Source organism: Hydra viridissima, unplaced genomic scaffold, assembly GCF_058129835.1.
Source record: "Hydra viridissima isolate aposymbiotic clone 2 unplaced genomic scaffold, HvirCarnegie_v1 scaffold_3, whole genome shotgun sequence".
NCBI lineage: Eukaryota > Metazoa > Cnidaria > Hydrozoa > Anthoathecata > Hydridae > Hydra > Hydra viridissima.
Window position 1 is genome coordinate 9554164 of NW_028324302.1, and position 17904 is coordinate 9572067.

Here is a 17904-nt window from a genome sequence, read left to right on the forward strand (position 1 = left end):
TATTACACTTTTAACTAACAATATATGTCAATTTTATATATATATATATATATATTAGAGTGCATCAAACACCCCATGCTTTTGTAAACATTAAAAACTTTGACTGTAACTAAGTTAACTTTTTTCCAAATATTGTTTTAAGCTTTTGTGTGAAATTTCAATTCTCTAAGTCAATGTTTAAGGGTCCTCCATTGATGAAAAGTTTTGTAAATAAATTAACATAGTGAAAAATGTATTACGCAACAATTATAACAAGAAAAACAGCTGGAAAACATTATATTATTAATTTTTATTATGTTATTTAGTGTTTACTTATTGTCAGTAAAGTTAAAAATACAGTAGTAAGAGTTTACAGTGCATAGTTAGTTTCTTATATAAACTTTAGCTTGATTTTCTTAAATCTGGTTGCCTTTGACAATTCTTATTGATCAGTTGCAATTTGTTTTGGTACACTGCTTCATTCTTGGCAGCTATTAAAACATCACTGCTAAGGTTAATCCCTCTTTCTGCACAGTCATTAATGACATTGAATATTAGTGATTGAAGCTTTATATGCTCCAGATTCAGGCCAGTTTAGTAGATAATGTGGTTTCTTTTTTAGAAGGGAACTGTGGCTTTCTAAAACCTGTCCCATATCATCCTCTTGGGGATGTAACAGGTGCGGCTGGTTGAATTTCAAGCAACCAGTTGGCCAGCAGACATTTCTCAGCGCATGGTATAAAATGGCTAAATAGAGCCAGAGGCACCATTTCTGCAGTTAGATACCACAAATGATGCTGAAATGCATGTATGGCACTCTTTGCAATACTAGCATTTACTGCTTCATATTGCAAAAGTTTGCGAAAGAGCTGAAAATTGTTCCAAGGAGCATCTGCAGCTGATGACCACATCATCCACCATGTGCTGTAGACATGTGTCACAAATACAAAAAAATCATATATTTTTTGCACTTGGTGGGTGGTTGTAATACTCCCTCGAGTAAGATCGTTAATATGCTGTTGCAACAGGCATATTTTGATAGAATAGATTAGTTTGGCCATCCATCATGTCTTATGTAATGCAGCCGGTCTGTTAAAGGTGATAACACTGTCTTCTGTATCCTCTGTGTCTAAGAAGAGTGTGCATAGATAAATAAATTCCTTATAATCATCATGTCTTAGTTTAAGCTCAGCTTGAATAGCATTCAGGACTTCAGAGCTGCATGAAGAAAGAAAAGTTTTGGCTTCTTGACTGTAAGACTTCGTTAAGTCAAAGCGTGTTAGAGACAAATTCTTAAACGTTTTGCCTATAAGACTAAAGTTCTTTCGGAATTTTGAAAAAAGAACTACATCAGGTGATCTGGAAGTCTCAATTTTAAGATCTTCAAATACATGTGAAAGCAAAACTTCCCCAATATGAAGGCAACAGCCAGACCATAGCAAGACTTTACCAAGTTTTTGTTGGATTGTCACACATGCTGCAGAAGAGTGGCCTGTGTTTGAGATGGTTATGTCAAATGTCATGTTGAGAATTAACTCTGTACAATGCCAGGAATTTAACAGATCAAGTGTTAGATTAGCTATTTTGTTGCCTGAGCTTTCTTTGCCAGATAGATATATTGGAACGCCAAGTAGCTTCAAATTTTCTGCATTTCCAACCACTACACAAAGCCAATCTTCATACGCGTTCTTATCAGTTAAAGAAATCATCAATTTTGAGTCAGAATGAAGAGTTGCCAAGTCTGGTGCAACCCATTGTTCTTTATAGTCTTCTGCCAATTGCTGAATAACATTTCTCTGGGATCTGTCTGCAATAGCATAAGGAGTAGATACATTAGAACTGTTGCCTTTTGACTCCTCAATCAAAGCTGCTGTAATTGTTGCTTGTTGAGCTGCAGACATACTCAAGCGTGTTGCTAAAGCAACAAGTCTGGGACATTTCAATATATCATGAGGAATAAATGCAGATGTCCCAGTGTGTGAGGAATGGTGATGGCATCTTTTACTTGCCTTCGGAGTCTCAAAATTCATGTCAAATTCATCTTCATCGCTAATATTTGTATCTAATAGGCTTTGAGTTGTTTCTTCTTCTTCATCTGCTCTTTGCTTCTCTTTAATAGCTCTTCTCTGTGCCAATTGCTTTCACACATTACTTTGTTCAATCTTTTTATTTAATATGTTATCTTTTGATCCAAAAGTTGCAGTTCTGTTAGTTTTCATGTAGTGGAGAAATGCCATATCTTCAGTTTAGAAATGCCATATCTTCAGCAGTGGAAAAGTTTCACATAGTGAAGCTTCCATAGCATTTATCCTGCTTACAACTGATGCATTTGACCTGCATTCCTTTGGTATTGCCCTGAGTTTAGCATTTTCTTTTAGCAGTTGTATAATGCATTCACAAGCTTTGAGTTCTGAAATTATTGGAATATTTGCTTTGCCATAAAATACCAATAGTTGGTTCAATACTAGTCTTGCTGCTTCCAATTGAGAATGGTTTACATTAGTGATTTTATTTGGAACATTTGTGTGGTACATCATGCAACGGAGTACTTGACGTCTGGTTGGAAGGCTGGCACCAGTGATCACTGCATCTTCAGGCAAAATAGCTTCACCCAAACCAAATATTGCAAGGGACTTCCTTGTACCTTTGGATTGTGAATTGGAAGGAGATGCCATTACAGGTCATACTACTCAAAAAATAGGTAAGTTTCAGTTAATGTAAGTAGTGTTATTTGAAGGTAAAAAAACCACCACAGGTACCATTAGCCACTAAAAGTAAGTTGGTAAATAATAATGAGAAGTTATTTAATGCTACTAAATTTCCCTATTATCACTCATGCTTTGAAAAATGATAAGAATTAGTAAATATGTAAAAAATTTATTACACAATTAAAAAAGATAGCTGCTTACCAACTGATATATTTAAAATAACAGGAAAAAATTCCAGATTTTTCTCTCATAAGGGAGCCCAAAAATATTTAATTCATTCAAATGCAGACAGCAAGGATAAAATAATCAAAGTTATAGTATTATTAAACTAAATTAACATTATTTATTTCAAACTTAAACATAAAAAACTGTTGAATAAATTAGTAACAGTATATAGTCTATGATAGGTAAATGTGAATTTTTCAAATGACTGGAGGACCCCCTAAATGTTAATATAAGTAAGAAATATCTTATACCATTTTGGCTCAAAAGGAAACTTTTTAAAATGGGTACAAGAATATTTAAAAACCTTAGGGCATATATATATATATATATATATATATATATATATATATATATATATATATATATATATATATATCCATTTTTCATCTAACTAATTTTAAAAAATAAAAATACCTCGTTCAACTGGGTCATAAAAAAATCCATGCTCATGTAAATTGCTAAGAACAGATGGTACAAGATCTTGTAAATAACTCTAAAAATGAAAAATATTTCTAACTGTACTACACTAATCTCAATCATATGCTGAGCAATATTTTAAAAGTGAGTTAAAAAAATTACATGCAATTGTTTTCCAAGTCAATACAAAGAGATAAAAAAAAATAATTAAAAAGATAACACTTTTAACTGTTTTTAACATATCTTAATAAAATAGTGTGGTTATGCTATCAACACATTTGTACAATACAAGTGTTAAATACTTTTAAAATAAGAAAACAACTTTTATTTATTTCCTAAGCATATATACATTGCATATGTGTGTATAACTCGACTAGTTTTGTCACCAAAAAGGTCCTCCATTTGCTTGAGATACTTGATCATCATTTTGCCATAGCCTGTCCTTAAATGTTTTGTTTATGCAAACATTAAGCAGGTGAACAGCTCTGAATAAGACCTCCTGGAATTTCTGCCATATCAGTGCTGCAATCATGCTTTGCTGCTATGTCCATCCATCTCTTTATTTATGTGAAGAATTAGCTGCTTGGAAATTTTCTTTCTTGAGCTATGTTTTTCATTTAAATATTATTAACAGTCTTAATTTTTTTACCATCAACCATGTAAATTAGGACAGTTGTAGAAGAATTTTTCTCATTTTCATAGGTTTTATCAATACAGTTTTTTGTCAGATAATACAGGAATTTCATCCATATTCCCAAATATTTATCAAATTGTAATTATTTGGCTGCTTTTTTTTACATTAAAAAATTTGAACTTAAAAAATATTTTTCTCTTATGATTTCTGGTAACATCTGAGGCATTTTTATTTTGCTTCATAATATTAGGCTATTGTATTGCATAAATCTTGAATATCAAGAACATCTACCAGTAAATCTGTTAATTTTTTCTGCTATAGCAAGTTTATTTGCTTTTAAATGAAAAATATTTCTTGTTAGTATCAAACTGATTTTTCTAAGATCTTCAACCCAACACTTTAAATTTTCTTTAAGCAATCCCCAATAGCATCCACAATTAGCCTGCTTTTATTTTAACATTAGTTTGAGTTGTTCCTTCTGCCTTCTCCAATCTTGAACAAACTTTTTATTATCTTGAAATTTCCTTCCTTCTGCCAAGTTATATTCTTCCAAATACTTTATAAGCTTGAGTTTAAAATTAGAAGTATACAATGTTCTCTTTTTGTAAAATGTTTTTTAAAGAGAAAAAAATTTTACTGATTTTGAAAATTGTTTCAATTTATGCAAAAGCCAGTCATCGGTTTCTAAAGCATACAATTCTAATGCTTTTTTTTATTTAAAAATTCAAATTAAAAAAGTGTAAAGCAAAACTATTATCACTTTTAAATATTTTTTCCATACACTTAAAAAAAAGAATTCTTTTTATTGTAACACTACTTTTCACTAACTACAAGTGATTTTAAATAATAATAATAATTTCCCCTTCTGCTCTGACATCTGCATCAAAAAGATGTCAGAGCAGAAGGGGAAATTATTATTATTATTCAAATTTATTATTTGAAAATTTTATATATATTAGTATTTTACATGAAAATTAGCAGTTTCAATAGAAGAGATTCTTTTGTGTCAAGAAAAAATTTCTTTATGGAAACTATTTTTGATGCAAAATAGCAATATTATTCAAAGCTTTTTTGAATATGGCTTATAAAAATGCTTGAAAAATTGCCACATTTATAGCAGAAATTAACTCTGTATTTATTTGACTAAACCTTTGAAGATATAAACATTTTCTAGAAATTTAGAGATTTGCTCACATTTAAATGAATTGCTAAAAAGAGCTTTGGTTTATTATATCTTGCAATCTCACAAAAATTTATCAAAAATTGGTTTTTAATGATGGAAATAATATTAATCTTGAAGAAATCCATAATATATTACTGCCATTTCCAAATGTTTTCCATAATTTGGAGCAGAGTTCTTTTTAAAAATGTTCTGTCAAGTCCAAAGATTCTATAAAATGTTTTTTAGTTCAAAGTAACACTTTCTTCTTGTATTTTGATTAGACTTTTACCATTAAAAATAATTTCAAGATATAAAACATAATACAAAGAATAATTAATAAACTTTTGCTTATTAATTTCTATGTGAGGTTTGTTATTTGCTGCCCAAATCAAACTAATTTTTGTGTTTTTTACTAACTTTTATTGGCATAGATTGGGTGAACAAGTAAGTAACTATCCAATTACTCTTCAATTTTAATCAACTCATTGACTGGAAAGTCTAAGCTTTTTAAAATAATATACTTGTATTCATTTTAAATATTAATTTATATTAAGTAAGCCCAACAAGACAACTACTTTTTGAGTTATGACCTTTAACTTTCAGGTCATTTTTTGTCCACTAATCAGCCTAATTGATTTCTTTTCTTGTCTTCATGGCTGTATGAATTGGCTGACATACCTGATTTTAAAACCGCCTATTTGGTCATACCATAGCCAACACATGGTACAGTGAAACGTCTTAAACAAGTTAGCTGGAAAAAACATTTTCTTTACCAATTCGATTGTTCTGGTCATGATTGTTTGAAATAACTAATACTTTGCTGTTTTATTGAATAATTACCTAGGGTTTAATATTGTAAGCCTTTTTTTTTTTTTTTTGGGGGGGGGGGGGGGGGAAAGGGAGAGGGATGGGGCAAATCTCCTCCAACAACCCCCCCTTCCTTATTGCAGCGACAATTATGATAATAAAAATTGAAGTGCGAAATAAAAAATATATTTAAAAAATAAGGATACATAAAATAATACAACAAAAGTTACATTCAGCTATTAGAAAAATCATCATTTAACTCTTCTAAACACTCAACGCTTGAATCTTCAGAAGACTCATCATTTGAAACATTTAATAATTCATTGGACAAATTACAATTTGCTTTTTTTGGAAGTGGGACAATCAAATTCAAAACCTCCTCTGGCAACTTTTTGCATTTTTGCTGGCAGTTTTCTAAGTGAGTTGATAACAGGGTCAGATGTTATTAAGAGCATATTTAGCAAATCTATATTTGTAGAAGTACGTGAATTTTTCCTAGTATGATGCTCTTAAATTCTTCTGCAATCTTTATTTTGTTCTTCTTGAGATTCTCCCGAGAGCTGGCCAATTGGAAGAATACACAACTTTATAACTTCAATACTATGCATTAAAATTTTTTGCACTGTAACAGGCATGCAATTCCACGAATACAAATCTAAATATATAGTTCTAATTTCAGAACAAAATTTTTCAAATTTGATGCAATCAATTTCATGGCCAGTAGATAGCGTTCTTAACAAAACACTAAATTTTTTAATTAGTTCGGCGTCTAATCCTGTAATCTCTCAGCTCTTTTCTGGATTTAAAAAAAACCTGCGAGCTGTGTTGCCATCATTTGTATTGCCATAATGAGGTTACGGATCCAAGCATGCAAGGTAGATAATTGTAATTTTCTTTTTTATCAACCATGTCTTTTAATTCACCATTTATCATTTTAGGAGTAACACCACAGATATAACATTTTTGTGTTGAACACATGTCAGTTAAACCATTGCATACTTTTCTGTCTGTCATCATAAGTAATAGATAGTGTTTCACAATAAATTTAAATTCACCAACAGTACACAGTGTAGGAATAAGTTCAGATATTTCTTTCAAAACTTTGTAAGTTTCTATTACAGTAAATTCATGTGTTTTATTTGAAAAGATGAATTCAATTGGTTTGAAATAAAGTCTTGATGATGGCCAGGGATTTTGCCAAATAATATTATGACAATAATCACTCAATCTCAATGGGACAAATGCAAATGCAAACAGAAACTCATCATTATATTATATTATTATATATTAGCATGGAAGTTCTCAAATCTTTGTTTGTAAGTACTATTGCCAGAACCTCTGTCACATCCCCATTTACTTATTAATGTAAGTGATTTAGAAGGTTCATTTTTGAGAAATTGACTTTGTGCTGTTATTAACCGTTCAGTTGTTTTATTCAATATGGCTTGAAGTTTAATTTCAGCCCGTGTTTCTGAGACAGAAATAAAGTCTTATGGAGGGTAGCATGACTTTTTGTATTTACATAAATTATGGTAAGACGGAATTACTTCATGTTATGCTTTCAGAGACCACTTTCTTGTTTGTTTATGAGAGTGACTAGTACACTTGGAATCTACATAATAAGCTAATGCCTCATCGCTACTCAATTGTTTGCTGCCACAAATCATGTCTGTAGATTTTCTTTGTTTTAGTGTTTTTGTACTTTTTCTAATAGAAGTAGCTACGCCTCTTTGACCCGATAAACGATGTGCTATTTTAGCAGCTGTGGTTAGTTTACTGGCACTCCGCGATTGCATTAAATCTACAACTCTACACCTTTTCATTTTTATAGACGAGTCTTCAAAGTTTTTTTTAGGCCGACCTTGAGGCTGACTTCCTTCAGATGTTGTGGAAGCACTGGACCGATAAAAACTTATCTTAAATTCTAAACTATTGCCCTCTAACCAACTTTTATTTTTGTTTAAAAAGTTTATCCATAGTTCTATTGGTTGCATTCCACTTTTTTGCAAATTTAGCGGATATGCTTGTAACTTTTAATTGTATTTTTTTTTTGCAAATCACTAGTCACATTTTCTGTATTATATTCTTTCAGAATAAAGTCACAAAGAAGAGAATTTCATTCTTCCTTTGTATGTTTTCGTCATTCTTTAAATAAATCCAGTTTTATAATAGAATACACTTGGTCTGAAAAAAATTCTAAAAAATTTAAACAGGCAGATCTGGGCAGCCAAACTTTATATTAGGGTTGTGGTTATTCTATGTAAAAAAATTAGCCTGGATATATGTGGATAAAATTAGTTACATGTTTTGAAAATTAAAAAAAGAAAAATAAATTACAATTTTTATATAGTGTTTCTAAAATATACAGAACACTAGTTATGCAACTTATTTGAATTAAATTTTTTGATAAAATACAAAGTACATACCCTCTAAAGTAAAATTTATCGCAGTCGTAATTATTATTCATAATAAGTTTTCTATAAACTATTCCTACACTGCAAAATTGCAACAAATTTGACAATAAAAATATATTTTTCTTTAAGCGTCGCTGAAGCGCTAACAATTCAATACTTAAAAACACATGCACTAATTAATAATACTTGGAATTTTTCTCTAGGGAGTGTTCAGAAATATCATGGGATTATCTAATAATTGATTCCTTGAAATGACTTTTGTCCATCTAGCTTGTATTAGATGATTCACTGTGCATAGTTGTAAAAGGGTTTTTAAGAAGCAGCTCATAAACTGAATCTTCCCACTCAATAAGCTCAATGAACTTTATAGCATCAGAACTTATCACCAGAATCCTTACATTTATGGAACCATCACTCAATTCTTCATAGCCTATAAAAATCAGTTTTAATGTTTAAATTGATTCCCAAGAAAACCCTATGGAGGTCTCAATATACAGATTAGGGGTATTCAAAAGTTAGGTCATGGAAAAAATTTCACTAATAAATAGGCAATTTTTTGTGGACTATATAATAAAGAAACGAGAAACTGTTTTTTTTTTTTTTTTTTTACTTATTTTTGTACCTCGCGCTGGCCTCATCAAGTTTTCAAAAAAAACTTTTTTTTTATAGATTGCATAATATAACAAGAAATAAATAAAAAAACTGGATACTATTTTAAGAAATGAATGTTTATGTTATATAAAAAATACATACCAAAAATTATCATTGTAGGTTAATTTTGATACTTTGCGCTAGACCAATAAAAATGTTGACCTGTTTTACTTGTTGCAGTTGTTCTACGGCATCAACATCAGGAAACAAATCAGTGCTGCTATTGTTATGTCTATCCATGTCATAATCATTTGGTATGGGTATGTTATAGAGCTTTTTGGCGATCCTCTCCTTTTCTTCCTTAATAATTGAATCGTCTGAATATTGTAATTACTTGTGCTGATAGTATATTTTCAGAAAGGTTGGTTTTTAGTCTTTTAACATTCTTAAAATCATTTATGCTAATTTGAAGTTTGAAGTGGAGTTCAGGTTTATGATTTTATTTACATATGAAAATGAATTTATTTATTATTTATTAGTTTATTACTTTAATAACTTTTTTCTTAACTTTCATTTAAATAATTATATAAATAATTTGTTTTAAGTTAATCAGATTTTAGAATCACTATAAAAATTATAAGGCTCATAAGTTAGGATCATTTAATAAATTTGAACATCAGTAAATTAGTTTGTTAAAGCATACATGTGATGTCAACACTGTTTATATATATATATATATATATATATATATATATATATATATATATATATATATATATATATTAGTGTTGTTACGACTTTGAAATCATTCGACTGTCAACTTAATCAATTAATGTATTTTTCAAAGTCGACTAAAATCAACTAATACATTTTTAAAATCGACTAAGCTGACTAAAAGTCAATTTAGTTGAAATATTTTAATAAAATTTTCCATTCAAATATTTTGACTAAAAGTTGTCAAGCAACATTAAAGTATATGATTGTAAAAATTGAATATTATAATCATATTCTTTAATGTTACTTGATAATTTATTTTTTTAAATGCTATAAAACAAATAGAACTTTAAAAGAGTAAACAAAAAAGCTAGTTGGTATGCAATACTGTTGTAATAGCACATGCTGTTACAACATAAACAAATTAAATAAAACGGAAGTTACTATCACAAAGTAAAGAAAAAAAACAGGAATGGGCATTTTATATAATTTTTTACAACAATTAAAACAAAATTTAACAAAAAAATTAATAAAAAGCGGTCGCATAGATAGGTGGGGGCAGATGGGGTGGCTACACTTTTTTTTGGGTAGCAGATTTATACAAAATTTTACGCATCTTTAACTGAGTACCATACACATTACTTAACATTTTGTTTTAAAAAATAAAACACATTACTTAACATTTTGTTTTAAAAAGCATCAACTGGTTACTATAATGAGAAAAAGGAAACATTAATGAAGGTACCAACAGGTACATACAGTAAGCTAAGAGTTAAGTTAATGTGAGACAGCAAATTAAGTTCACATATTTTGGTTGAATTAAAAAAACAGCTATGAATGATATTCTTATGCATGGCTCAATCTTTATAAATAATTTATCTTTACAAGATAAACTACTTATAAAGATATCTCTTCAGTGGCGTAGCTAGGTAACCAAGGGCCCTGGAGCAAATTAAAAAATGGGGCCCCACTGCTATGTAAACTGATTAGGTTTTATCAAATAAAAATATGAAATATACAAATACTTTTAAAATGCTAAGCTACTTAAGCTCTTTTTTGTGCACTGCAGGGCAGGTAATAAAAATATTAAACAGTAACAACATAAATTACAATTAATACTTGGTGTAGGTTTGGCTAATAAAAGGAAATAGAGAAGATTCAAGGGTTTATCAAAAAAAGGTCGGGCCTACTAACTGACTTAACAACAATTATATTTAAAATTTTTTCCTAGATTTAGTTTTTGTAAAAGTATCAATGACTTCGTTTAAATCCAGGCTTGATGCAGTTTTGTTTTCAATTACTATTAGCAATAAATGTCGGAGTCGAGTTTGGCCCATCTTATTTCTTAAATGATTTTTTATTATTTTTAACTTGGTAAATGACCTTTCAGGTGCTGCAGAAGTGACAGGAATTGTTAAGAATAATAACATTGCTGTAAATACTTCCGTTAGGTTGTATTCTAGCACTCCATATTTGCTCATTATTTCCTTTCATAATTGGTGAACAGTCCATGCTTGAGTTAGTTGAGGTAAAACTAGATGGTAAATATTAATAAATTGAAGTGAAAAATGAGGGCCTATTATATCTGAATATTTTTTTTGGAATTCGCCACACTTTTGTAATAAAGTTGCTTCATCAACTTGTAGTAAAAATATTAGTATTAGAAAATCGAATATATGACAGACTGCACTAATACCAATAAAACGTGTATCTAATTGAGATATTACTGTGTCTAGTACATTATTGAAAATCTGAATTTAAAATATTTTTTCTTGGTTTGGAAATCAGTGATCAGCAGCTAATTCATCAAAATATTTTTTAACTTTTCTTTGCCTTTTTTCTTGAAAATGGGTATCAATACTATATTTTCTTGCAGTTTCACTGGCTTTGCACTTGAATTATTCGAAATCATTTCTATAAATTTGCAACTTTGCTTTGGTCTCTGCTAAAACTTTACTCGCCTTGCCCAAATTGATGTCTAATTTTTGTAAAGTTTTGGATGCATAATTGATGTCGTTCAATACACTGTGCATGTATTCGCAAAGCAACACGAACTTGAAATTTAGCATTTTTGTTTTAACATTCTCTGCTTCACTACACTCGCCTTTATTAGGACTCTTTAGAACTATTTCTCATAATGCTTTGATAACATCAAAATAACGAAGTTGTATTGCAGATATCGTATTGATCCTACTGGACTAACTAGAAGGATTTAGTTTTTTTTTCGAAAGAATTCAGGGGAATTCCCTGGGCATAACTTTTGAATTTCTCTCAACAGAGTTGTCATGATTAAAGTGGAGTTGAAAATTGCAACCTGTTATATTTGTTTTGAAAATGGGAGAAATTTCTAAAAGTTTAGTTCAATCAAGATTTCACATAAGGATTCGAGGATACCCTGAGCTTGAGGGCTCCGGGCACTGCCCCGCATAGCCCCTAGGTTGCTACACTGCTGTATCTCTTTACTAATTAATCAGCATCATAACAATATTAGAGATTGATAAAATTAAATCAAGTGAAAAAATTGAAATAAGGTTTTTAGTATAATTACCCGACTTAATCGACTTTTAGTCGATTAGTAGGAGACCCATAGTTGATTAAATCGACTATTCGAATTTTCAAAGTCGACTTATTTCGACTTTCAACTAGTCCACTTTTAGTTGATTTAGTTGAAGTTGATAACAACACTAATATAAATATATATATATATATATATATATATATATATATATATATATATATATATATATATATATATATATATATATATATATATACACTAAAAATGTTTTTTCATTTTGCAATAACATAAAATTATTTTGTTGTTATTGTTATACAATTATTGTTGTTAACTCATTTTTAGTTAAAGGTATAAAAAAAACTGCATTTTGTAATAAAACCAAGTTATGTGAATTTTTGTAATAAAACCAAGTTATGTGAATTAGTTGATGCTTGTTTAACATTTTTTAAAGTTATTTTTAAAAATGATCTTTTTACAGATTGTTTGCAAATACTAGAAAGACAACCAGAGGACAGTATGATTCAAAGGCTTTATCAAAAGCATTGAAAGCCTTTCAAAATGGCATTTCCTTGAAAAAAGCAGTAAGAAAACTTAGCATTCCATCTAAGACACTACAGCATCACAGAGATGGTAAAGTTAAGAACATGGTGAGGTTAAATTAGGCAACATCACCACTGTTTTTCTTTGAATAAGTATTGCTTAAGGCATTTTGCTCTTATTAATTTCTATAAAAGTAATTCTCATTTATTATTTCCATTTGGTCATCATAGCCAAAAGACACTTGAGCTAATTAATTTTGTTTTTGAAAATGGCATAATTAAAATCATATTACCTCTACACTTAAGTTGTAGAGCTTAGCCACTAGACCTTACTTTTTTTAAATCTCTTGAAAGCAATTATAACAATAAGGCAGGAAACTAAATGCTTAGCAATCCTGGATGCAAAATATCTTTTTTTGAAGTTGTAACTAAACATCCCATCTACAAGTATCAGCAATTGTACAACAGCATTTGAGTTGTCTGGAGTTTAGCCATTTAACCCTAACAAGTATGCCCCTTATGCTTTTGCTGGCTCTGATTTGAATGAAATACCAACACAAGTTGCTGTTGTACATGCTTAGTCTAACATAAATCTGCTACAAGTGTTAACTTGTCACAACAGTACATTTTTTGTCTGAGTTGTTTAATTCTGATTCTATTTATATTAAACCACCTACTTGTAATTTTCTGAACTGTGAATGAGAGACTGAGGGTAATGACCTGTTAAAGAATGTTGAAATACTTCAAAGAATGGCTAAAAATTCCTGCATATTTCAAGCTCTAGGCTTCTTTGAAACTTTCAGACCCTTTAGAAGCTTTGTTGGTTTATGTTTTGGACAGAAATTAGATGACAAATTCATAAAAATTGTTCATGAAATTATACCTCTTTTTGTCAGTCAATGTGACTATTAAAGTACATGCTGTTTTCTACCAAGTTCCAGAATTCATTGAATACCATGGTATTTCACAAGGATTATTCATTAATCAAGAAACAGAATCAATGCATTTAATAGTCAAAGATCACTGGAGAAGATTCGAAAAAAGTAAATAAATAAGTCCCATCCACATTATAAATCCAAGCTTTCGCAGTGTTGAATTCGACAGCAAACATTTGTGAAATCATTGAAGAAACCTTATTAACTATAAAATTTTAACAAAAAAATATATTAATAAGCACACCTAATGTTGATGTTGTTCAGTAAAAAACATGTTTATTTCTTTACTTTTCTCTTTTTGGTAACATTAATTAGAAAAAGTTTGTTAAAAGAAAATATATCCTTGTTGAAACTGACTAATTAAAGGTGTTTTTGATCAAAACTTTTAAAATCAAGTACTTCTCTCAAACAAAGCTAAAAGAATTTGATATTTTGTATAGCTAATCTACTACGTGTATATTGATACCTCCAATGGGTTTTTTTGGAAACCATTTTTAAGCATTTACCTTGAAATTTACAGTCTGCAACTTCTGATTACATATTACAATACTTAAACATACATTCAACTTAAATATTACTGTAATTAAAGAATCATTCTAGATGATTTGTAACAACCTCTGGCTTATTAACTTCTTTTCTTCAATAAAGGCATTATCATACAGACCAGTCAGAAACCTCAAATTAGTTCATACTCTGGTTTTAATATTTTTACCAGAATATCCTGAAATTCTACATAAAACGACATTCACCATGATGTGACAATACTAATAATCTATTGCAAATTTATCCATACCCTTTAATATTCTAAAAATAATTTAGACATTTTCATTTGTGTTATTTGTTTGTACACAGTTTTATCTAAATTTTTGTAACTTTTGTATGCTCACATTTTCTCTGAATGTATATACTAATATATGAAGGTCTGTTGTTAAAAGTTAAATAGAGAAATATTTATCATAAAAGATTAATGACAATTTTAATAAAGTCAGACTGTGTATTGTTTATGTTAACAAGTAATTGTTTTTAAATTACTAAGTACCATAGTCACAACACTAGCAAAGGCTGTTAGCTTGAAAAAGGGTCATTCCATATCAAATCATCCAAAAAATTTAAAAAGTTATTTTAAAAAATAGATTTATTTTTTCATAACTATATGATGATCAAATGTTGAAAACTTGAGATTCTTATTGGGTAAAAAGTTAATTGCATTTAAAATTTTGCTGATTCTGCTATTGTAAACTTTTTTTTTCTTTTTTATGATTTGAGTGATGTCAGGAAAAAGGTCAATATTTTTAGAAAAATTTGGAGAAAAACTATAAAAATCTGCTAAGTAATAATTTGGAAGAATGGAGAAGTTAAATATAACACAGTAAGCTCTTCAATTAGCATAAAAAAGTTACACTTTAATTTAATTAGATTTTGATTTTTTTTTAATTTACTGCAAAATGAAACTTATACCCTGAAGGAAACTAGTTTGCCAGAGTAGATATAACCTTTTATATTTTCTGAAAGTACATTTATTGAACTAATTCTTATAAGTTTTATTCATCTTCTCTTAAGTTGGTTTATTAAAGCAATTAAGGTTTTGAAGCAAAAATCATTTTAGTTCTTTGTGCAATCTTGTGTTCTAGCAATATTCAGATATTTAGAAACTTGCTCAATGAACAAGTCATAATGCTTGATATTGAGTAATTTTATTGAAAATTTTCAATTTTTTATGCAAGACATTAAAGATATCAATGGTGTAAGCCTCAATCTATATTGCATCTAACAGTAATTTATTATAAGGAAGGTAATGAACTCAAACACACATCCTTTTTCTTTTTTATCTGATTATATGGTTCACAACCCATGTTTCTTCTATGTTGTATAACAATCACTGACTACATTAAAGAGAATTTATCACAAAGTGTTGTCTTCTTAGATGGAGCTGCAAGCCAATAAAAAAGTTTTAAAACTTTATCAACTTATGTTATTACAAAAATAATTATGGAACTAATTCATTAAAAGGAAACTTACAAGAAGTGCCAGTTTAAAATCCTGCACATATACTCACAGTAGATTCAACATTTGGGTTATGCAAGAAAAATATTACAAATATTCAGTTCTAAAACATTTTTAAAAAACTGAGACAGTGATTTCTCTTAGGCTTACTGAGCACTGTTCAAAAGTCAAAACTCTAAGTTCCTAATCATTCTACCACTTTATACCATAGGACATTTTTTGGTAAAGTATAAGCAATTCAGTTGAGAAACTTTCTCAATGTTCAGATTAGCAACAATACACATGATATGACCACTGCTATCACAAAAAACCTGCAAGCAATTGATTTTATTGCATTTGTAAGTGATGGTGAGTGGTGAATAGGGTTGTTTACTTTTATTGGGTTACTAAGAAGGGTACTATTTTCATAAAACTTAGAAGAATTATACTTAAATATATGTAGTTTCAGAAAACATAAAAGGTTATATATACTTTTAGAGGGGACATAATTTGTTTCAGGGTATATGTTGATTTTAGAACTTTCAAGTGTTCTTTAAATTTCCCTATTTTTTCAAATGGTGACATACCAATTGTTGTAGTGTTTCTCATTATAATTCTAAATATATTGAGCTTTATCCATGTGACTAAAATCCTCAAAACTTAAGCTAAAAAAGTAATTACTCTATAAGCATTTCTAAAAAACTTCTAACCTGAGCAAAAGCACGTGCTGCAATTTTTTCTATTATTTGCTTTTCTTTTTTTATCACTTCAAGTTGCTGTCTCATTCTTCTCTCTTTCTCTTCTCTATGTCTTCTTTCCTGTTCTTCTAAGCGTTGTGTTTCAACCAACTCTGCAAATCTCAGTTCTTCAAACCTACGTTGTTGTACTCTTAAATTTGTAAGTTCTTCTTCTTCCATAACTTCTATCAGTGACTGCTCAACTGTCTTACCAACTAACACTTCAAGGATAGGTTTCACTTCAATGTTAAAATCAAACAACTGAAAAAAGTTAAAACACATTTACATTTATATACTTGTGATAAACTTAAGATAAATTTAAATTCAATTGTTCATTTGAAACAACTTACTTCTCCTTCAAGAATTTGTGTAGAGACATCAACTCCTGATTTTGCAGGAATAAAAAGAGGGGTTGATGGTCTATCTAAAAAGGTATCTGTTTGAGTAGAAATGTCAGTTTCTTCAACTCTGTCAGTTAGCTCTTCTAAGTATAGCTCAGTTTGTATATCAATATGCTTACGACCTTCAACTGGCTCAGGAGTCTGTGATTTTAAATTTTGCTTGGCTTGTTTACATGCCAGTGCAATTCGCCTTACCTCTTTTTGCTTCTTAAGTTCAAAAAGGTCTGGTTGAGTAATCTTAAAAAAAAAGCTTTAGATAAAAGCCTTGTACTAAATTAGGTAAAAAAACTTATGAATTTATTTTATCTACTAAAGGTAATAAAAGAGTTTTATCTTTTAAAAGAGAAAATATAGTGGTAAAATATGACAACAAAAATGAAACTTTATTTTATAAATCAGGTCAATTTCTATTGAAAACTCAAAATAAAAAAAAATAAAAAAAAACAAACAAAAAAACATTATTTGAGGAAAACAATGATAAACTAATAGTATAGCATGGTTTAGCACAGTTTTTCAAATAAATATTTTCAAATCCTTTTTATCTATTATCATTACTATCAATTGTATAACCATTTGAAAAATTCCTGATTATAAAAAATTAGTAACATTTTTGAATTAGCACTTCTATATTATTATTCAGGACAGCAATAAAATGTTACTAACATTTATAAAAGACACACCAGCGTTATTCTTTAATAGAGCTGTTAAAAAAGCAATGAAGAAAACAACCAAATAGCTTCAAACTTACCACTGGCATTATATTTTGTGCATAGGTATTTCCTCGAATAATACGCCTATCATACATTATATTACCATACAAGATTTGAGTCTCAGAATCTCTAAATAAATGAATGTATGTATGTATGTATGTATGTATGTATGTATGTATGTATATATATATATATATATATATATATATATGCATATACACACATAGATAGATAAACATTAAAACAGATTTATGTAAGATCTACATGCATTTGCAACGAAGAATACTTACTGTTCAGCATAGCATTTATTGATTTTTTCCTGAACAGGCCGAGGGCGACTAAAAAATGTGTATGGTACAGATGTATCTCTCTTCTGTAAAAGTGAAGTCATATTAAATGGTAGTGAGCTTTTTTAGGTAAGCTTCTTGTT

At 29.2% G+C, this 17904-nt stretch overlaps 1 protein-coding gene and 1 long non-coding RNA gene across 2 annotated transcripts; both read right to left on the minus strand.

Moving 5' to 3' along the window:
• Positions 1-5993: 5993 nt before the first annotated feature.
• On the minus strand, positions 5994-9364 carry LOC149890915 (uncharacterized). The gene is made up of 2 exons (XR_016450443.1): positions 9100-9364; positions 5994-8776 (listed from the first exon to the last, which is right to left on the minus strand). It is a non-coding gene; the product is annotated as an uncharacterized LOC149890915 (long non-coding RNA).
• A 1673-nt stretch (positions 9365-11037) lies between these two features.
• On the minus strand, positions 11038-17569 carry LOC145202618 (radial spoke head protein 3 homolog). The gene is made up of 5 exons (XM_090081993.1): positions 17513-17569; positions 16714-17001; positions 16337-16624; positions 15959-16074; positions 11038-11185 (listed from the first exon to the last, which is right to left on the minus strand). The coding sequence occupies exons 1-5, from the start codon at positions 17567-17569 to the stop codon at positions 11038-11040; spliced, it is 897 nt and encodes a 298-aa protein (XP_089938119.1).
• Positions 17570-17904: the final 335 nt, after the last annotated feature.